Here is a 13,964-nt window from a genome sequence, read left to right as displayed (position 1 = left end):
CCCTGTGCACAATGACTGCAGTTTCACCCGACTGACTTTGTTTAGCTTTGGGTGTTGGTGACTAGAGAGAGACAAGGAAACAAGAATCCACTGCAATCACTCACCACCCAAGTCCCCACACACCCTGTGTGTGTTTCACACTCTAAAAACAAAGGGTTACTGTATATGCTCTCAGTCCCCAGGTGGCATAAACAATTAAGCACTCGGCTACTAGCCAAAAGGCTGGCATTTCAATCCCATCTAGTGCCGCCTAGGAAGAAAGGGAAGCGATTGGCTGCCCTTGGTGCTCAGTTCACTCCCGTAACCAGTGGGGTCTCCATGAAGCCCCTTGACAGCAAATGCTTGGTGTGTTTCTCCAAGGGACTTCAAAGAGCCAGCGGGGGAACTCCATTAGCTCTTAATTCCACTTTTCCATGAACTTTTTGAAGCCCCTTGTACATGTGCTCATATCACCTGGTTCTTAAGCTTTGTCTGAGACGCCGTTGAATCGCTTGGCCCCGTGGCCGGCACAGCAGAAGCAGGGATGGGGAAGGAGGGTTTGGCATGCGGCCCACCGCCTCCATGCTCAGCCGCAACTTTTGCCTTGATGCTGGAATGCGTCATCTAGATGCATCTGGTCAGCAGGAGTGAGCATACTGAGCTAAGACTCCATAGAAACATCCTGCTCGAAAGGAAGGAAATGCAGAGACGAATTTCAAATTCTCATGAGCTCCCTACTTCCTGGAGACTGGGCAACCCCCCCCGTATTGTGACCCTGAGAACATCTTTAAAGCTTACCCCAAGAATATCCCCAAAAGTCTTCTTAAACCAAACAACAGTTTCGCTGAACTTGCAAAATCATAAGTACATAAAGGCTCCGCTTGAGCAGGCGGCTCTTTTAAGAACTGTCTGCATGGGACCAGACTAGCAGCTTGAGAGATGAGATCGACACCTTCGGGGCGGTGAGCGTGTCAGCAGAGGGAGGGATAACTCGGGAAAGAAAAGAAGGGCCAGGGGACTGCACCGTGGGGGAATGCAGTCCGTGTCCCCGAGGTGTGCGTGCAGAACCTTGACTGGATTTGATAACAGCAAAAACCAATGTATTAACCAACAAAAACACTTTTGCTCCATGTCTTTCCACACATTTAATGGCTGTATCCCAGCAATAGAGATCTTTCAAGCTATTTTTATCACATGATACGCTGTGATTACAAATTAACTGAGCTAATGACTCAGCAGCCTAGACTTTTGTAGTTTATTAGACATCTCCCCACTGTTGGACATACAGGTGATTTACCAATTTTTTACTTGTTAAAACAACACGGACAAGACCATCTTTGTAGGGAAATCCTTGTGCATCCACCGTTGATTTCTGTAGCATCAATGACTAGCTGAGGAGGTAGCAGATCACGAGGTGTGCGCTCCGAAAGGCTGGTAAGACGTGCTCACACTCGCTCACCAGAAAGGCTGGATCAGGATACACCCTTCCCAGAAACCTGCCAAACCCTCCTTTCCCCACAGCACTGCCAACATTGGCCGTGACACTTCTAAATACCTTTCTGGAAGCAGTGAAAGCAATAGCTTTTTCAGAAGACAAATGTTTACATTGTGAGAGCATTTATTTAGCAGGATGAGGTGTAGCCTTTGAAATTAATCCTGGAACAGTAGTTTCGTGTTAACGCAGGGCGAGTTCAATCAACATTTACATGCCAGGCATCACCGGGGGGAGGATGAAGGAGGCCAGGGCCCTGCCCTCCAGGGGGCCCTCCTGTGGCTGCGACTTTAAACCAGGCAGCATGCCAGCACAAAGCCAAACCCCGGGCTGTGGATTCTGACACACAGCGATTAACAAATCTATTCTGTGCTGACCTGGCAGCTGTTTAGGTCTGGAAGGTTGAGGGATTAGCCCATCAATTTGTAATCAAATCTTGAAAAGTCCCATGAGAGAGAGAGAGAGAGAGAGAGAGAGACTGAATCCAGGGATTTTTCTTTTTGGTCTTTTTCAGTTCAAATGTTGAGCTTTTCCTATATTTATGACAAGGCATGCTGAAATTCATTGAACTGGATAAACCAATTCTGTTTAAAAAAAATACACAGATCCCTAACAGCGTTCATCTTCGTAGCCGGTCTCTCCTCTGCCGGCCCAGCTTCCTAGAACTTCCCTCACTTTCCTTGCGGCTGCTGGAAGGTCCCTTTCCAGGGAGCAGCAACGAAGCCCAGTGAGGAGGGCCTTTATGGACGAGTTTGCCCATCCTCCCTGCTTTTTAATGCTCTAGTGCAATGGCTGCAACCCTCCTCATGCCGTGACCGTTAATACAGTTCCTCATGTTGTAGTGACCCCCCAACCATAAACTTACGTTCGTTGCTCCTTCATCACTGTCATTTTGCTGCTGCTATGAATCGGGTGACCCCTGTGACAGGGCGAGCCACAGGTTGCGAACCGCCGCTCTGGGCGGCTTTGTTCCTTTACCTTCCTCATCGCAGATGGCTGGTAGAAGGAATTTCAGGACAAGTGGAATGTGGAGATTCATTTTAGGACTAGTCTAAGTGATAAGCATTTTGTTTAATATGCCCTTGTGTTTATTGATTTATTTTAATAACTTGCCATTGGCAAACTATGTTTCTCTATTAGAAGATCGTCCAACTTTTGTATCACTGTCAAAGCCCCGGGGCACCTGTCTCTGGACACTCACAGTTATGGCGAGAGCCTGGGTGTGCAGCCGCCCACCAGCTTGGTTAGATTTCCCGTGTGCACCAGATCACCCATGGCACCCCTGGCTAGTAGAGCACTTGAGGCTAAAGTGCTGAATCCCCTGTGTGTCTTCAGGAAGGATGTGTTGGGACATTTAGACACAGAGGAAAGGTCCCCAGACTGCAGAGTCTCCTCTCATTGTGTCGGCTGCTGGTTTGTGACCGACTTGCTTTCATTTCATCACTAAAATAGCAACAACAATAAACTCCCTACCCTTGCGTTGATTCTGACTCTTAGGGACCTGGTCGGACAGAGTAGAACTGCCCCCGGGGCTTCGGAGACTGTTATGACAGACACAGACTGCCCTGTCTCTCTCACGCGGAGTGGCTAGTGGGCTTTGAGCCTAGCGGCAGGCACCACATATGTGCACACACCTGTGTTTGGCGGTTTAGGGTGAGGGTGATCTGTGTCAGTAGTCCTGGCTTGGACTCCCCCATTGTATCCTCTATACGAAGGTGAACACCCTGTATTAAATAGATGGAAGACAGAAAAAATGAGAAGGCAAGGCCAAGGATGAGATAAGGAGTCCCCAGTGAGTTCCTACCATCTGTCGGCCTGGGGACACAGCGTGGTTACTGATGGTACCAAAGACTGGTCTTCAACTGTGATTCAGGCAGAATGGACGTTCCGAAGGGTCACAGAAGCAGTCCGACTAGGGTACAAATGAAATCCTGCTTAGTTTAAAAGGTGAAAGGCTGACGGGGGGGAGAAGGCCCTGGACAGAGGTCCAGTGGCACATTACGCATGTAAGATGCCTTTCCCCCACTAAGTGATTTCAGGGTTCTAATGAGTTTCCCAACGCAGAATGCAAGTCATCCTGCTGTCCCCTGTGCAGGCACTCAAAAGTCCGACAGAAGAGCGAGATGGACATTGTCGTCAGTGAGGACTTGAGCGGAACGGTCAAGTTTTCCAGCTCTTTGCCCTACCCCAATAATCTCAACAGGTAAGGGGGCATGACTCCTACTTACAGATTTTCCTTCCTGCCTTCCACCCTCTACCCTCTTCTCCACACTCTCCACACCTGTGCCTTCAGCACCCATGCCTGCAGGAGGGCCACGTCATCAGAGCTAATTGTTCTTGATGTCAACAGAAGAGCCTAATTTAATAATTCACTGCATTGTAACAGCACCATTTGATTTAACTGCTGCTTCTGTGAGCACTGATTGTGGATCCCAGCAAAGTGTTCTATAAAGGGCTTAGTTTTTCTTTTGGGGGGGTAAGACATTATACCTTAGTTCTCTTTACACTCTATATCCGGCCCTCTTTGTAGTTTGATTGAATGACATTTTAGTCTAGTTTTAGAGCCAGAATATAAATGAATCCGATAATAGTACACAAGAAAGCTACAAGGCAGTCGTCCGGTGTTGAGTTGCATTCATAGCCCTGACTGTGTGCACTTGGACGATGGGGAGAGACTTGTTGTGGGCTAGAGCTATATGGAGGAACCCTGGTGGTGCAGTGGTTACACATTGGGCTGCTAGCCATAAGGTCAGCAGTTCAAAATCATCAGCTGCTCTGAAGGAGAAAGACAGACTTTCTCTTCCCATAAAGAGTTACCATCTTGGTGCTCACCTTCCTGACACGATCGCTGAAGACAAATGGGTGCATAAGCAAATGTGAAGAAAGTTGATGGTGCCTGGCTATCAAAAGATAAAGTATCTGGGGTCTTAAAGGCTTGACAGTAAACAAGTGGCCATCAGCTCAGAAGCGACAAAGCCCACGTGGAAGAAACACACCAGCCTGTGTGATCATGAGGTGCCAACAGGATCAGGTATCAAGCATCAAAGACCCAGAACAAAAAAATCATGTCAATGTGAAAGGGGGGGGTATGTGGAGTGGAGACTCAAAGCAATCTGTAGGCAATTGGACTTCCCCTTACATAAGGGTCACAGGGAGAAGCCGGGCCAGTCAGGGTACAGTATAGCACTGATGAAACATACAGCTTTCTTCTGGTTCTTTAATGCTTCCTCCCTACCACTATCATGGCCCTAGTTCTACCTTACAAATCTGGCTGGCCCAGAGCATGTACATGGGTATAGATAAGAGTTGGAAACACAGGGGATCCAGGACAGATAAACTCTTCAGGACCAATATTGAGAGTAGCCATACTGGGAGGGTAAGGGGAAGGTAGGGGGAAAAGGGGGGAACGGGTCATAATGACCTACTAGAGGGATGGACAAAAAATAAGGGGTAAAGGGAAACATCAGATAGTGCAAGACATGAAAAATAATAATTTCTAAATTATCAAGTGTTCATGGGGGTGGGGGGAGAGAATGAGAAGCTGATACCAAGGGCTCAAGTAGTAAGAAAATGTTTTGAAAATGATGATGGCAACAAATGTACTTGACACAATGGATGGATATATAAATTGTAATAAGAGTTGTATGAGCCCCCAATAAAATGATTTATTTTTAAAAAGAGTTACCATCTCAGAAGCTCACAGGGGAAGCTCGACCCTGCCCCCGTAGGGTCACTATGAGTTGGCATGGATTTGATGGCAGTAGGTTTGGTTTGAGTGAGAGCCATGTGGAATGACTACTTAGATGAACTGCACCTTTCTGGAGGAGTCTGGAATGAGACACAGGACAGGGTTGGATGGAGAGGAAGGAGGTTCACAGGGGAGAGATATGGGGCAACAAAGATGCTTTGGGGAGATGGTGACTTGTCTGAGGCGAAGGGTTTAGTGAGAAATACACTTAGAGAGTGTATTGGGGCCAGGCTGGGCCAGTTCAGGAGTCCATGGCAAGGGGCTTGAACTCTGGCATTTGAATCCATTTGAGGGGTTGGCTGATAAAATCCAGCTGCCACCTGGGTCTCAGTTGCATTGGGGATCACCTGGAGGCAGAGTAGGCACAGAAAGTGCTCTTAAGCACATTTATTCTCCAGCCAGTTGGAGGTCAGGGTGGGGAAACCTCTGCCTTGGGGGATACATTTTAGCAGAGAAAGAGTGAGGTGACAGGTACCTTAATAGTTAGAATTTTGAAAATACAGGTTGTTTCCAGGTCCCAAACATCCGATTGATGTGCAACCTATACTTAGGAAGTCAAGAAGTTCATGGGAAAATGGAATTAGTGCTACAGCAAAATGTGATAAAGAAAGCAGATGGTACCAGCTAGCATTCAGAATAGTGTCTGGGGTTTTAAAGAATTGTATTCAAACAAGGAAGGAGTCAACTAAGTCCACATGGAAGAAGCACACTGGCTGTATGATCCAATGATGACAATAACAAAATTCATATCTGATGAAGGGAAAAGTATCAGAGCTAAACTTATGACCATCCAATTGATAGAAGACTATGGAGGACAGTGGGAGCCAAAAACCCATCTGCAGAGTATCTAGTCAGATTAAAGCGCTGGCAGACCCCGGCTAGTTACAGGTAAGGGTCTCGAATAGCCTTACTATCTGACAGAGAGCATTGGCATCTTGATTACGCTTAATCAAACTTGATACTTGGTCAGCTGATCTCCCTATCGACTCAACCTGAATGTATTTAATCAAATTTGATACTTGGTCAGCTGATCTCCCTATCGACTCAACCTGAATGTGTTTTAGGTGCAAGTATCTCTTGTGTGTGTTCCATGACAAGAATTTCTTCCATGACTTTTAAAATATTCTTTCTTACTCATCATTTGTATTTTATCTTGATATTCTTATCATGTAAGCCTGACCACATTATCTCAGCTGTGTGTTTTCTTGTCTCTGTTGGGTTTCCCAGGTGTGAGGGTTGACAGGGGACAGAAGGGTGAGGAGGGGTGGAGACAGGGAGGGTCAAGGGACTTCGGGAGTAAACAAAGAAGGCAGGAGTGGGGAGAGGGCACTAGAACTGATTGTGGTGACACAGCTCATTTTAAAGGCCATTTAATCATGGGGTGGGGTGGGGGCTGTTCTAAAATTGATTGTGGTAATGATTGTACAATTCTTTATATGATTGAACTACTGAATTGTATGAAATATGGATTAGATGCTAATAAAATGTTTTTAAAATGGAATTAAAAGTTAGAATTTTTTTCACAAATGTTTTGAAGCCCCGCACATATTAAAATTTGAGGTGTGTACTAGGGCTCATCAGAACAAACGGGCACTCTTTTGTATCACACGTCGAAGCAGTGCTGCTGTGTGTGTTAAAGATATTCCAGCATTTCTAGAAAAGTTTGCTCGATACTTTTGTGCGCGGGAAGGTATGCTCTCTACTAAGAGAAACATCTGATTGATGCTAGATACGGTGCGTAACGGTTCTGCTGACGTTCAGATTCGACACAGACCGCCAGAGCAGTGGAACTCTGTCATAACCCAGGGGCTGCCTGAACTCACTTTGCTCCCTTCCATCTGACCCACTTACTCTGTCCGCACTCAGGGATTGGCTGCCATCTGTGTGCGGGAGGGTGAATCACATGGGCGGTCGCAGGTTTAAATTCCCACCTTGCAGCAGCCTAAGATTGGCGTCCGTCCGTCGGAGGTGTCTCCGCTACCCCAGTTCCTCTGCTTCTTATTGACACAGAGTCCTGGCACAGCGACTGGAGAAGTGGCTGCAGCTGATGTTGATGTGGCACCCCCGGCAGAGGGGCACCGACCCCACGTACGGGCCCAACGGCTGCTTCAAGGCCCTGGATGACATCTTGAACTTGAAGGTAAGCAAAGGGCCAAGTTCGCCCTGAACCAGTAAGATCAGATCTGGAGAAGCAGCAGACTCTTAGAAGAAAGAACTTCACAGGAAGTGCAGGCGCCTAAGAGAGTGCCTTTGTGCCTAAGGCAGAGGACAGCTCAGCCATGCTCAGTGACAGTGGTCTGTGGGGCTGTAGGCACGACAGGAATCCTGCAGACCTAACTTCCTTCCTCAGGCCAAGTTCAACTGGGGAAAGGCAGAGGATCTAGCCGATAAAGGGGCTTCTCTCTTGTAGAGATTGTGTCTGCAACAGTTGATCCTGACTTATGGAGACCCAGTAGGACAGAATAATAGGGTCTTGAAACCCACAGAGTTTCACAGGCTGTAATCTTTATGGAAGCTGATCATTTGGTCTTTGCTCCTGAGGGGTTGCTTATAGATTTGAACCACTGACCTTTTGGTGACAGCCAGGTGCTTCACTGTTCAGCTACCAGGTGCCAAATAAAGGGGCATCTGTGAAAAGATCGATTTTTTACCCCTGAGTAACGTTTGGGTTCCCTTACAGCTGGTTCATATCTTGAACATGGTTACGGGCACCATCCACACTTACCCAGTGACGGAGGATGAGAGTCTGCAGAGTTTAAAGGCCCGGATCCAGCAAGACACGGGAATTCCAGAGGCAGACCAGGAGCTGCTGCAAGAGGCAGGTCTGGCATTGATCCCCGACAAGCCTGCCACGCAGTGTATTTCTGACGGCAAGGTAAGCCCCTGACTTCTTGCCAACTGCCCTGCGTCTTTGTCCTGCCTTGGCCTGCAAGGGAATGAACCACACTTCCAGATGTAAACTCTACTTTCGTAGTCAGTCAGTCACTCGGTTCCACCAGGCAGTGACCTCTTGGGTTTTCTAAGTTGGAATTGGAGGGCCCTTGTGCGGCCTTACCAGTGCACTGATGACTTCCTGCTTCACGCGGCACTTCCGGACCACTTGGAGGGCCCTTCCTTTGCCTTGGTTGCCAGACTCGTGCTCCATGTTTTGAATCCTTCAACATTACTCACGATGCACCGCTGGGTACAGAGCAGTGCAAGACGCCGCCTTGGCAACCAAAGAAAGCATAGTGACCGCATGGCTCCTGCCTGAGGGCATCTGATGAGCCAAAAGAAGCCCTCACGGGGTAGGGAGCATGCAGTGAAGCTGCAGATTGCACGGTCACGACGATCAGAGCAAGATAGAAGGCATGATCATTGTAAACAAGGCATGGACTCCGATCGCAGCTGCAAACGGGCAGGTCACACCCGCCAGCCTCCCTGTGGGAGAAGGACGTGGCCGTCTGCTTCCAGATGGCAGCCATGGAAACCCTGTGGGCAATTCCACCCTGCCGCCATGGCCACTGGGAGGTGGCGTTGCCTCGATGGCAGCGAGCCTGGGTTCCAGTGGTCAGTGTACAAGGAGTATGAAGTATGAGTGTAGGCTAGAGCGATGGATGAAGGCTTCATGGATGCTTAGGGTCTATTGGCCACAGAGGATGCTGTTGGTCATGTGGCAAGTGCCTTACAATGTCTTCATTATGAGTTGGCAAAAGGAAGGGGTGGGCCAAGGAGATCTCATTGTGTCCTTGTCCCTTTACAGCCAAATGAGGGCCGCACCTTGGACATGGATCTGGTGTTCCTCTTTGACAACAGCAAAATCACCTATGAGACACAGATCTCTCCTCGGCCTCAACCGGAAAGTGTCAGCTGCATCCGTAAGGGCATCGTTGTCTTGCTAGAAGCATAATCAGTAGGATGCGTGAGGCGAGACAGGAGGGGGAGGGTCCACATCTGGGCGAAGAGTGTTCCCTGTCCTTGGGGAAGCCTTCCTTGCTTAGGATAGAGGTAGCCCCGGCAAGCACAGTGCAGGAAGACTCCCGTTGAGCTCAGCTTCATGGGTAGGACTTTAAACAGAGGACAGAGAGTACTGACACTATACTTGAATCAGATAGCCATTTTATTGATTTATCTTTGACATTTTGCTTGTGTTTTAATCATTAATACATGTATACAATACCCCAAATACCAAAAGGTACAAAGAAAGTGCATTGAATAGCTACCCTCTTTTACCGATGCCTCTTCCACAGACCCATCTATTATCATATGTTTCTGTATTCTTCAAGGAATATTCTCTACACAAACATGTATGTGTTTAGCAAACAATGGCTTACGACACACACTGCCCTTTTCATGGTACAGCATACGCCATTCCTCACTTAGAGACATAGTATGGTTCCAAAGAACAGGAAACAGAAGATGAGCACATCAACTCATGTAACTGCCGCTGCCAAACCGCCAAGAATCATGGCCCAGCCAGGCTGGCCCACCGCCTCCACAGCCAGCGTTACTCTCGCCGCCGGTGGTTATGAGTCCCAGATACATGTCACGAGTGCACAAAGGAGAAAGATTTTTTTTTGGGGGGGTATCATCATAAATGGAAAATGTTTGATAATAGGATAGTGAGCAGAGGTGTACTTTAATGATTTCCCCCATTGTACACACAGAGTTTCCTGCTTTTATAAATACTGCAAATGTTGTCTGAATGTTACTTGGTTATTTGAATACATTGCTGCCCCTACAAACACACACCCACACACCCCCCACACACACACACATGCATACATCGTATAGATCTTCACCTTATTGTTTATTTGGTCATTTCCAGTAATGCTGGTTCAAGCTACATTTTGATAAGACCTCATATGGCCATCTATTTGGGGAACATAAGCTTTTCCGTCAAAATTATATGGGACCATGATAGCTCATAGAGTGTTTCTTCTAATCAATTGGGTAGCTATTATTGACTGTCTGCGACATGCAGGTGCCACACTGAATGTGTGAGGGCATCTTTGGGGGGGGGGGGAGCACTGACACCTGGAAAGTGGCCTGGTGGTAGAGGACGTAGACAAATGTCAAAGCAAGGCAGGGCTTGGCAGCTGTAGGAGAGCGATTCCCTGAGAACAGCCCTGTCTGTGTTTCCAGTTCAGGAGCCCAAGAGGAATCTCCCCTTCTTCCACCTGAGGAAGGTGTGGGGCCAGGTCTGGCACAGTATCCAAGCCCTGAAGGAGGATTGTAACCGGTTGCAGCAGGGACAGCGAGCGGCCATGTATGGTGCCAAGCATATTTTGTTTCTGTTTTTTCTTTTTTTTTAACTTAGTTTATTTTAAATGGCTTCGTGGGCTCTGCCACAGGGAGGTGCCGAGCCAGGAGCTCAGAAGGCACTATTATTGTAGACCAAAAGGGAGACACTGGTTTGGATGGCATGATGTGGCCGGGCTGGCCACATGGAGGGAGGTCCTTTCAGAGCTGATGGAGTGAGTGTGCCTCCTGCAGAGAGAGGAGGAGGGGTGCAGAAGGGAGGCCTGGGCTGGCAGGACCAGAGCCGATGTGGACCATGGCACTGCTCCCTACAGTTTGGGGAAATAAAACTCGGCTGACTTTTATGCCAAGGACTTTACGGACTCCCCAGCTCCTGGCCAGCTTGGATTTGGGGCCCTTTGCATTTTGCCTCGTTCCAGTTTTGCTGCAGAAGCTCACACATGGCTGTGGGCTAGGGAAAAGTGCCCTGTGGCTGTGACTAGCAGCCTTGGCTGCTATTCTTGTCGCATCACCGCGGGAACCTGCATTGGGTAGTTGAAGGTGTTTGGTGGTGGAATGGAGCCTTGGTGACAGTGTAGGTAAAGTACTTGTCTGCTAACCATCAGGTCAGCAGTTCAAACCCACAGATGAACTCTGGGGCAGTTCTGCTCTGTCCTCTATGCATCCACAGTGAGGGGTTTGGTTTGGCTTGGGTCTTGTGTGTTGTACGGGAAAGTCTTGGGTCCCAGAAATGCCCCCACCCCCCAGTTCTGTTTCTTGTTTGTGGCCCCTGCAGGATGAACCTCCTCCGGAACAACAGCTGCCTCTCCAAGATGAAGAACTCCATGGCCTCCATGTCCCAGCAGCTCAAGGCCAAGCTGGACTTCTTTAAGACCAGCGTCCAGATTGACCTGGAGAAGTACAGTGAGCAGACCGAGTTTGGCATTAGTGAGTGTCACTGCGTAAGGCGTCTGGAGAGACCAGTCCCTACAATCCCCCTGCCCCTGTCCCCTCTTCCTCCCCTTTCTTGTCTCCTATTATAATCAAATGACTTGATTTTGTTTGGATTTTGTGGTGTTCTTGTTTTTTATTTTATTTTTTTCCTTTTCCCCACCCCACCAGCATCAGATAAATTGCTGCTGGCCTGGAGGGAAATGGAGCAGTCGGTGGAGCGCTACGGGCGGGTAGGAGACTAATTTGAGCTTTTTTATATCCTTCCCCAGGGGATGAGGCTGCTGAGGGCCAGTTTCCTCGGGTAGACCTTGGGTGTCGCAACTCAAGTTCTCCCCGCCATGCTGCTCGACCTTAATTTGGATTTGCTGGGATGAGCCCAGGAGGGAAGCTAGTAAATGGGGTGGGGGGGGGGTGGTGGCTCCATTGGGAGCACACTGAGGGTTCCTCGGTGGGTGTCAAATGCACATCCAAAGAGGGAAGTGAGTGTGGCTGAGTGACCCTAATTCAAATTGAAGATCCAGGACTCCAGGTTTTTTTCTGGATTTTTTACCCCTTTTTTGAGTGAACATCGGCAAGTTCATCTTTATCTTAATATCTGTTTCTGAAAAGCAATACAGGGAGGGGCCTAGGTGTGCCTAAAGATGGCTGCTGTATGGGGGGAGGAGGAGCCTTCAAAAAGTTAGTGAACATTTTTGTTATCTTTTAATTTCATATTTTCCCAGACTTTTTGAAGCCCCTGTGTAGGCAATATCTTATTTCCCCAGAGAAAATGCTCCCCACCCACTGCCCACCTTGGCATTCGCATGAAATAGAAAGTGGGGTCCAGGCCTCCACACCTGGACAAGCTATGAGAAGGACAAGTGATGTGCACTGGACATCTTCTATATGCCAGGCACTGTACACACCGTGCCTTATGCAACCCCTACTAGACCCTATCAGAAAGGAGTCTGGTGGGAGGTGGAGTAGGTCCACATTGGGCTGCTAATCACAAGGTCAGCTGTTCAAAACCACCAGCTGCTCCAAAAGAGAAAGATAAGGCTTTCCGCTCCTGTGAAGATTTAGAGTCTAAGAAATCCACGGACTGTTCTACTCTGCCTTTTAGGGTCACTGTGAGTCAGAATTGACTCGATGGCAGTGAGTTTGGTTTTGGTTAATTATCCCTATGAGAAAAGAGACCTGGTGGCTCAGTGGTTAGGTGCCCTGCTGCCAACTGAAAGGTCAGTGGTATGAACGGTCCCTAATGATGAAAGCCCCGGACATCTACTGGGCAGTTCTGTTCGGTCCTACCAGGTCCCTGTGAATTAAAGTCGACTCATTGGCAACAGGCACGCCTTCTTGGAAGCCTGTTTTGTGGAAGAACTTACAGCTTCAGGGTTAGGTAGCTTCTTCGTGGATCACACAGATTCCAGTTCATGTCACATTGCTCGTAGCCGGTCAACAGGGACCCTTTATGTTTCAGGGGGTTAGTCAGGTGGCCTTTCCCCACCAACCTGGCATCTCCGAATGCTCTCACTGTGTCAGTGTTGTTTTCTCCCATCAGGAGAATGAAGTGAAGCATCTGGTGGAGCGGATGATGGCGCTGCAGACAGACATCGTGGACTTACAGAGGAGCCCGATGGGTCGGAAGCAGGGCGGGACGCTGGATGACCTGTGAGTGCCCGCGGGGAGTGGGGCCACCCTCTACCCCACACACCAGACACACCCCATGCTGTGCTAGGACTGTGAGCTTTCCCGGGTCATCCATCTGGAGTACTCCCGGTCCCCTCTGGCGAATCACCTCTGCAATTTCCAGAGGTGGGCCAAGACGGGTCTCACCCCCCATTCCGAGCGTCAGCTTCCAGTTCTGTTGAAGAACAAGAAAAACTATCTGGCTCCACAAAATTGTGAGGATCAATTCAGATACTGTATTCGAGAAGTAGTTTGTAAATCACAAGGGCTGTGAAACGCGACTCGCCGCTCAGTGGGAGGTTGCTGCTCGCTCACTCAACCAGTGCCAGCTCACAGGGTGGGAGGACAGCAGAGCGGGAGAGCCTGGCAAGTCCTGGAAGCAGAGACTTCAATGGCGTCTTGCTCAGCCATTTGGCACCGACTCCAGGAAAAGATGCGGCGCGCAGACACAGCAGTCCTGGCAGGGAAACCGTGGCACCCCCAGTGTTGTTCACGGACAGTCCGTGAAGGGCTGTGTGCCAGGGCCTCAGCTGTGTTCTCGGGTGCTCCCAACAGAGACCAGACACCTGAACACCCACCCAACATTGGATTGCTCAAAGGCCATTTTTTTCCCTTTTCAAATGAAAGCCCTCTTTTGAAATATCAGGCAGTCTCACCCATGTTACGGGGTAAAAGGGACAAGAGTTTGTGTCCACTCTTGGGCTTGAGTTGTTGAGAAGCACCATGAACTCAGGGGGCCCAGGGACAGTAACTGGGGTCACTGGGATGAAAGCCATGCAGGGGGACATCTGAGGGAGACAGTGGAGGCCCTTCTTTCGACAAGGGTCTCTGTGACTGAGCCTGAGAGGTGTCTGAATTCTGACTGTGGATTTCCCTAAGTCAGTGGTTCTCAACCGTCCTAAT

At 48.8% G+C, this 13,964-nt stretch overlaps 1 protein-coding gene across 2 annotated transcripts in view; it reads left to right on the top strand.

The window, feature by feature from the left end:
• IKBKB (inhibitor of nuclear factor kappa B kinase subunit beta) overlaps positions 1–13,964 on the top strand; it is a 59,515-nt gene that overhangs the window by 36,226 nt on the left and 9,325 nt on the right. For both annotated transcript variants that reach the window (XM_075556609.1, XM_075556608.1), the window contains exons 9-16: positions 3,567–3,674; positions 7,230–7,359; positions 7,900–8,094; positions 8,962–9,076; positions 10,344–10,467; positions 11,236–11,387; positions 11,562–11,623; positions 12,934–13,043. In XM_075556609.1, coding sequence (XP_075412724.1) covers positions 3,567–3,674; positions 7,230–7,359; positions 7,900–8,094; positions 8,962–9,076; positions 10,344–10,467; positions 11,236–11,387; positions 11,562–11,623; positions 12,934–13,043 — 996 coding nt within the window. The remainder of the gene's footprint in view (positions 1–3,566; positions 3,675–7,229; positions 7,360–7,899; positions 8,095–8,961; positions 9,077–10,343; positions 10,468–11,235; positions 11,388–11,561; positions 11,624–12,933; positions 13,044–13,964) is intronic.

The sequence above is a fragment of the Tenrec ecaudatus genome, chromosome 8, assembly GCF_050624435.1.
Source record: "Tenrec ecaudatus isolate mTenEca1 chromosome 8, mTenEca1.hap1, whole genome shotgun sequence".
Classification (NCBI taxonomy): Eukaryota; Metazoa; Chordata; class Mammalia; order Afrosoricida; family Tenrecidae; genus Tenrec; species Tenrec ecaudatus.
Note: the sequence above shows the minus strand (reverse complement) of the source record. Positions and strands in the feature narration are given on the sequence as shown.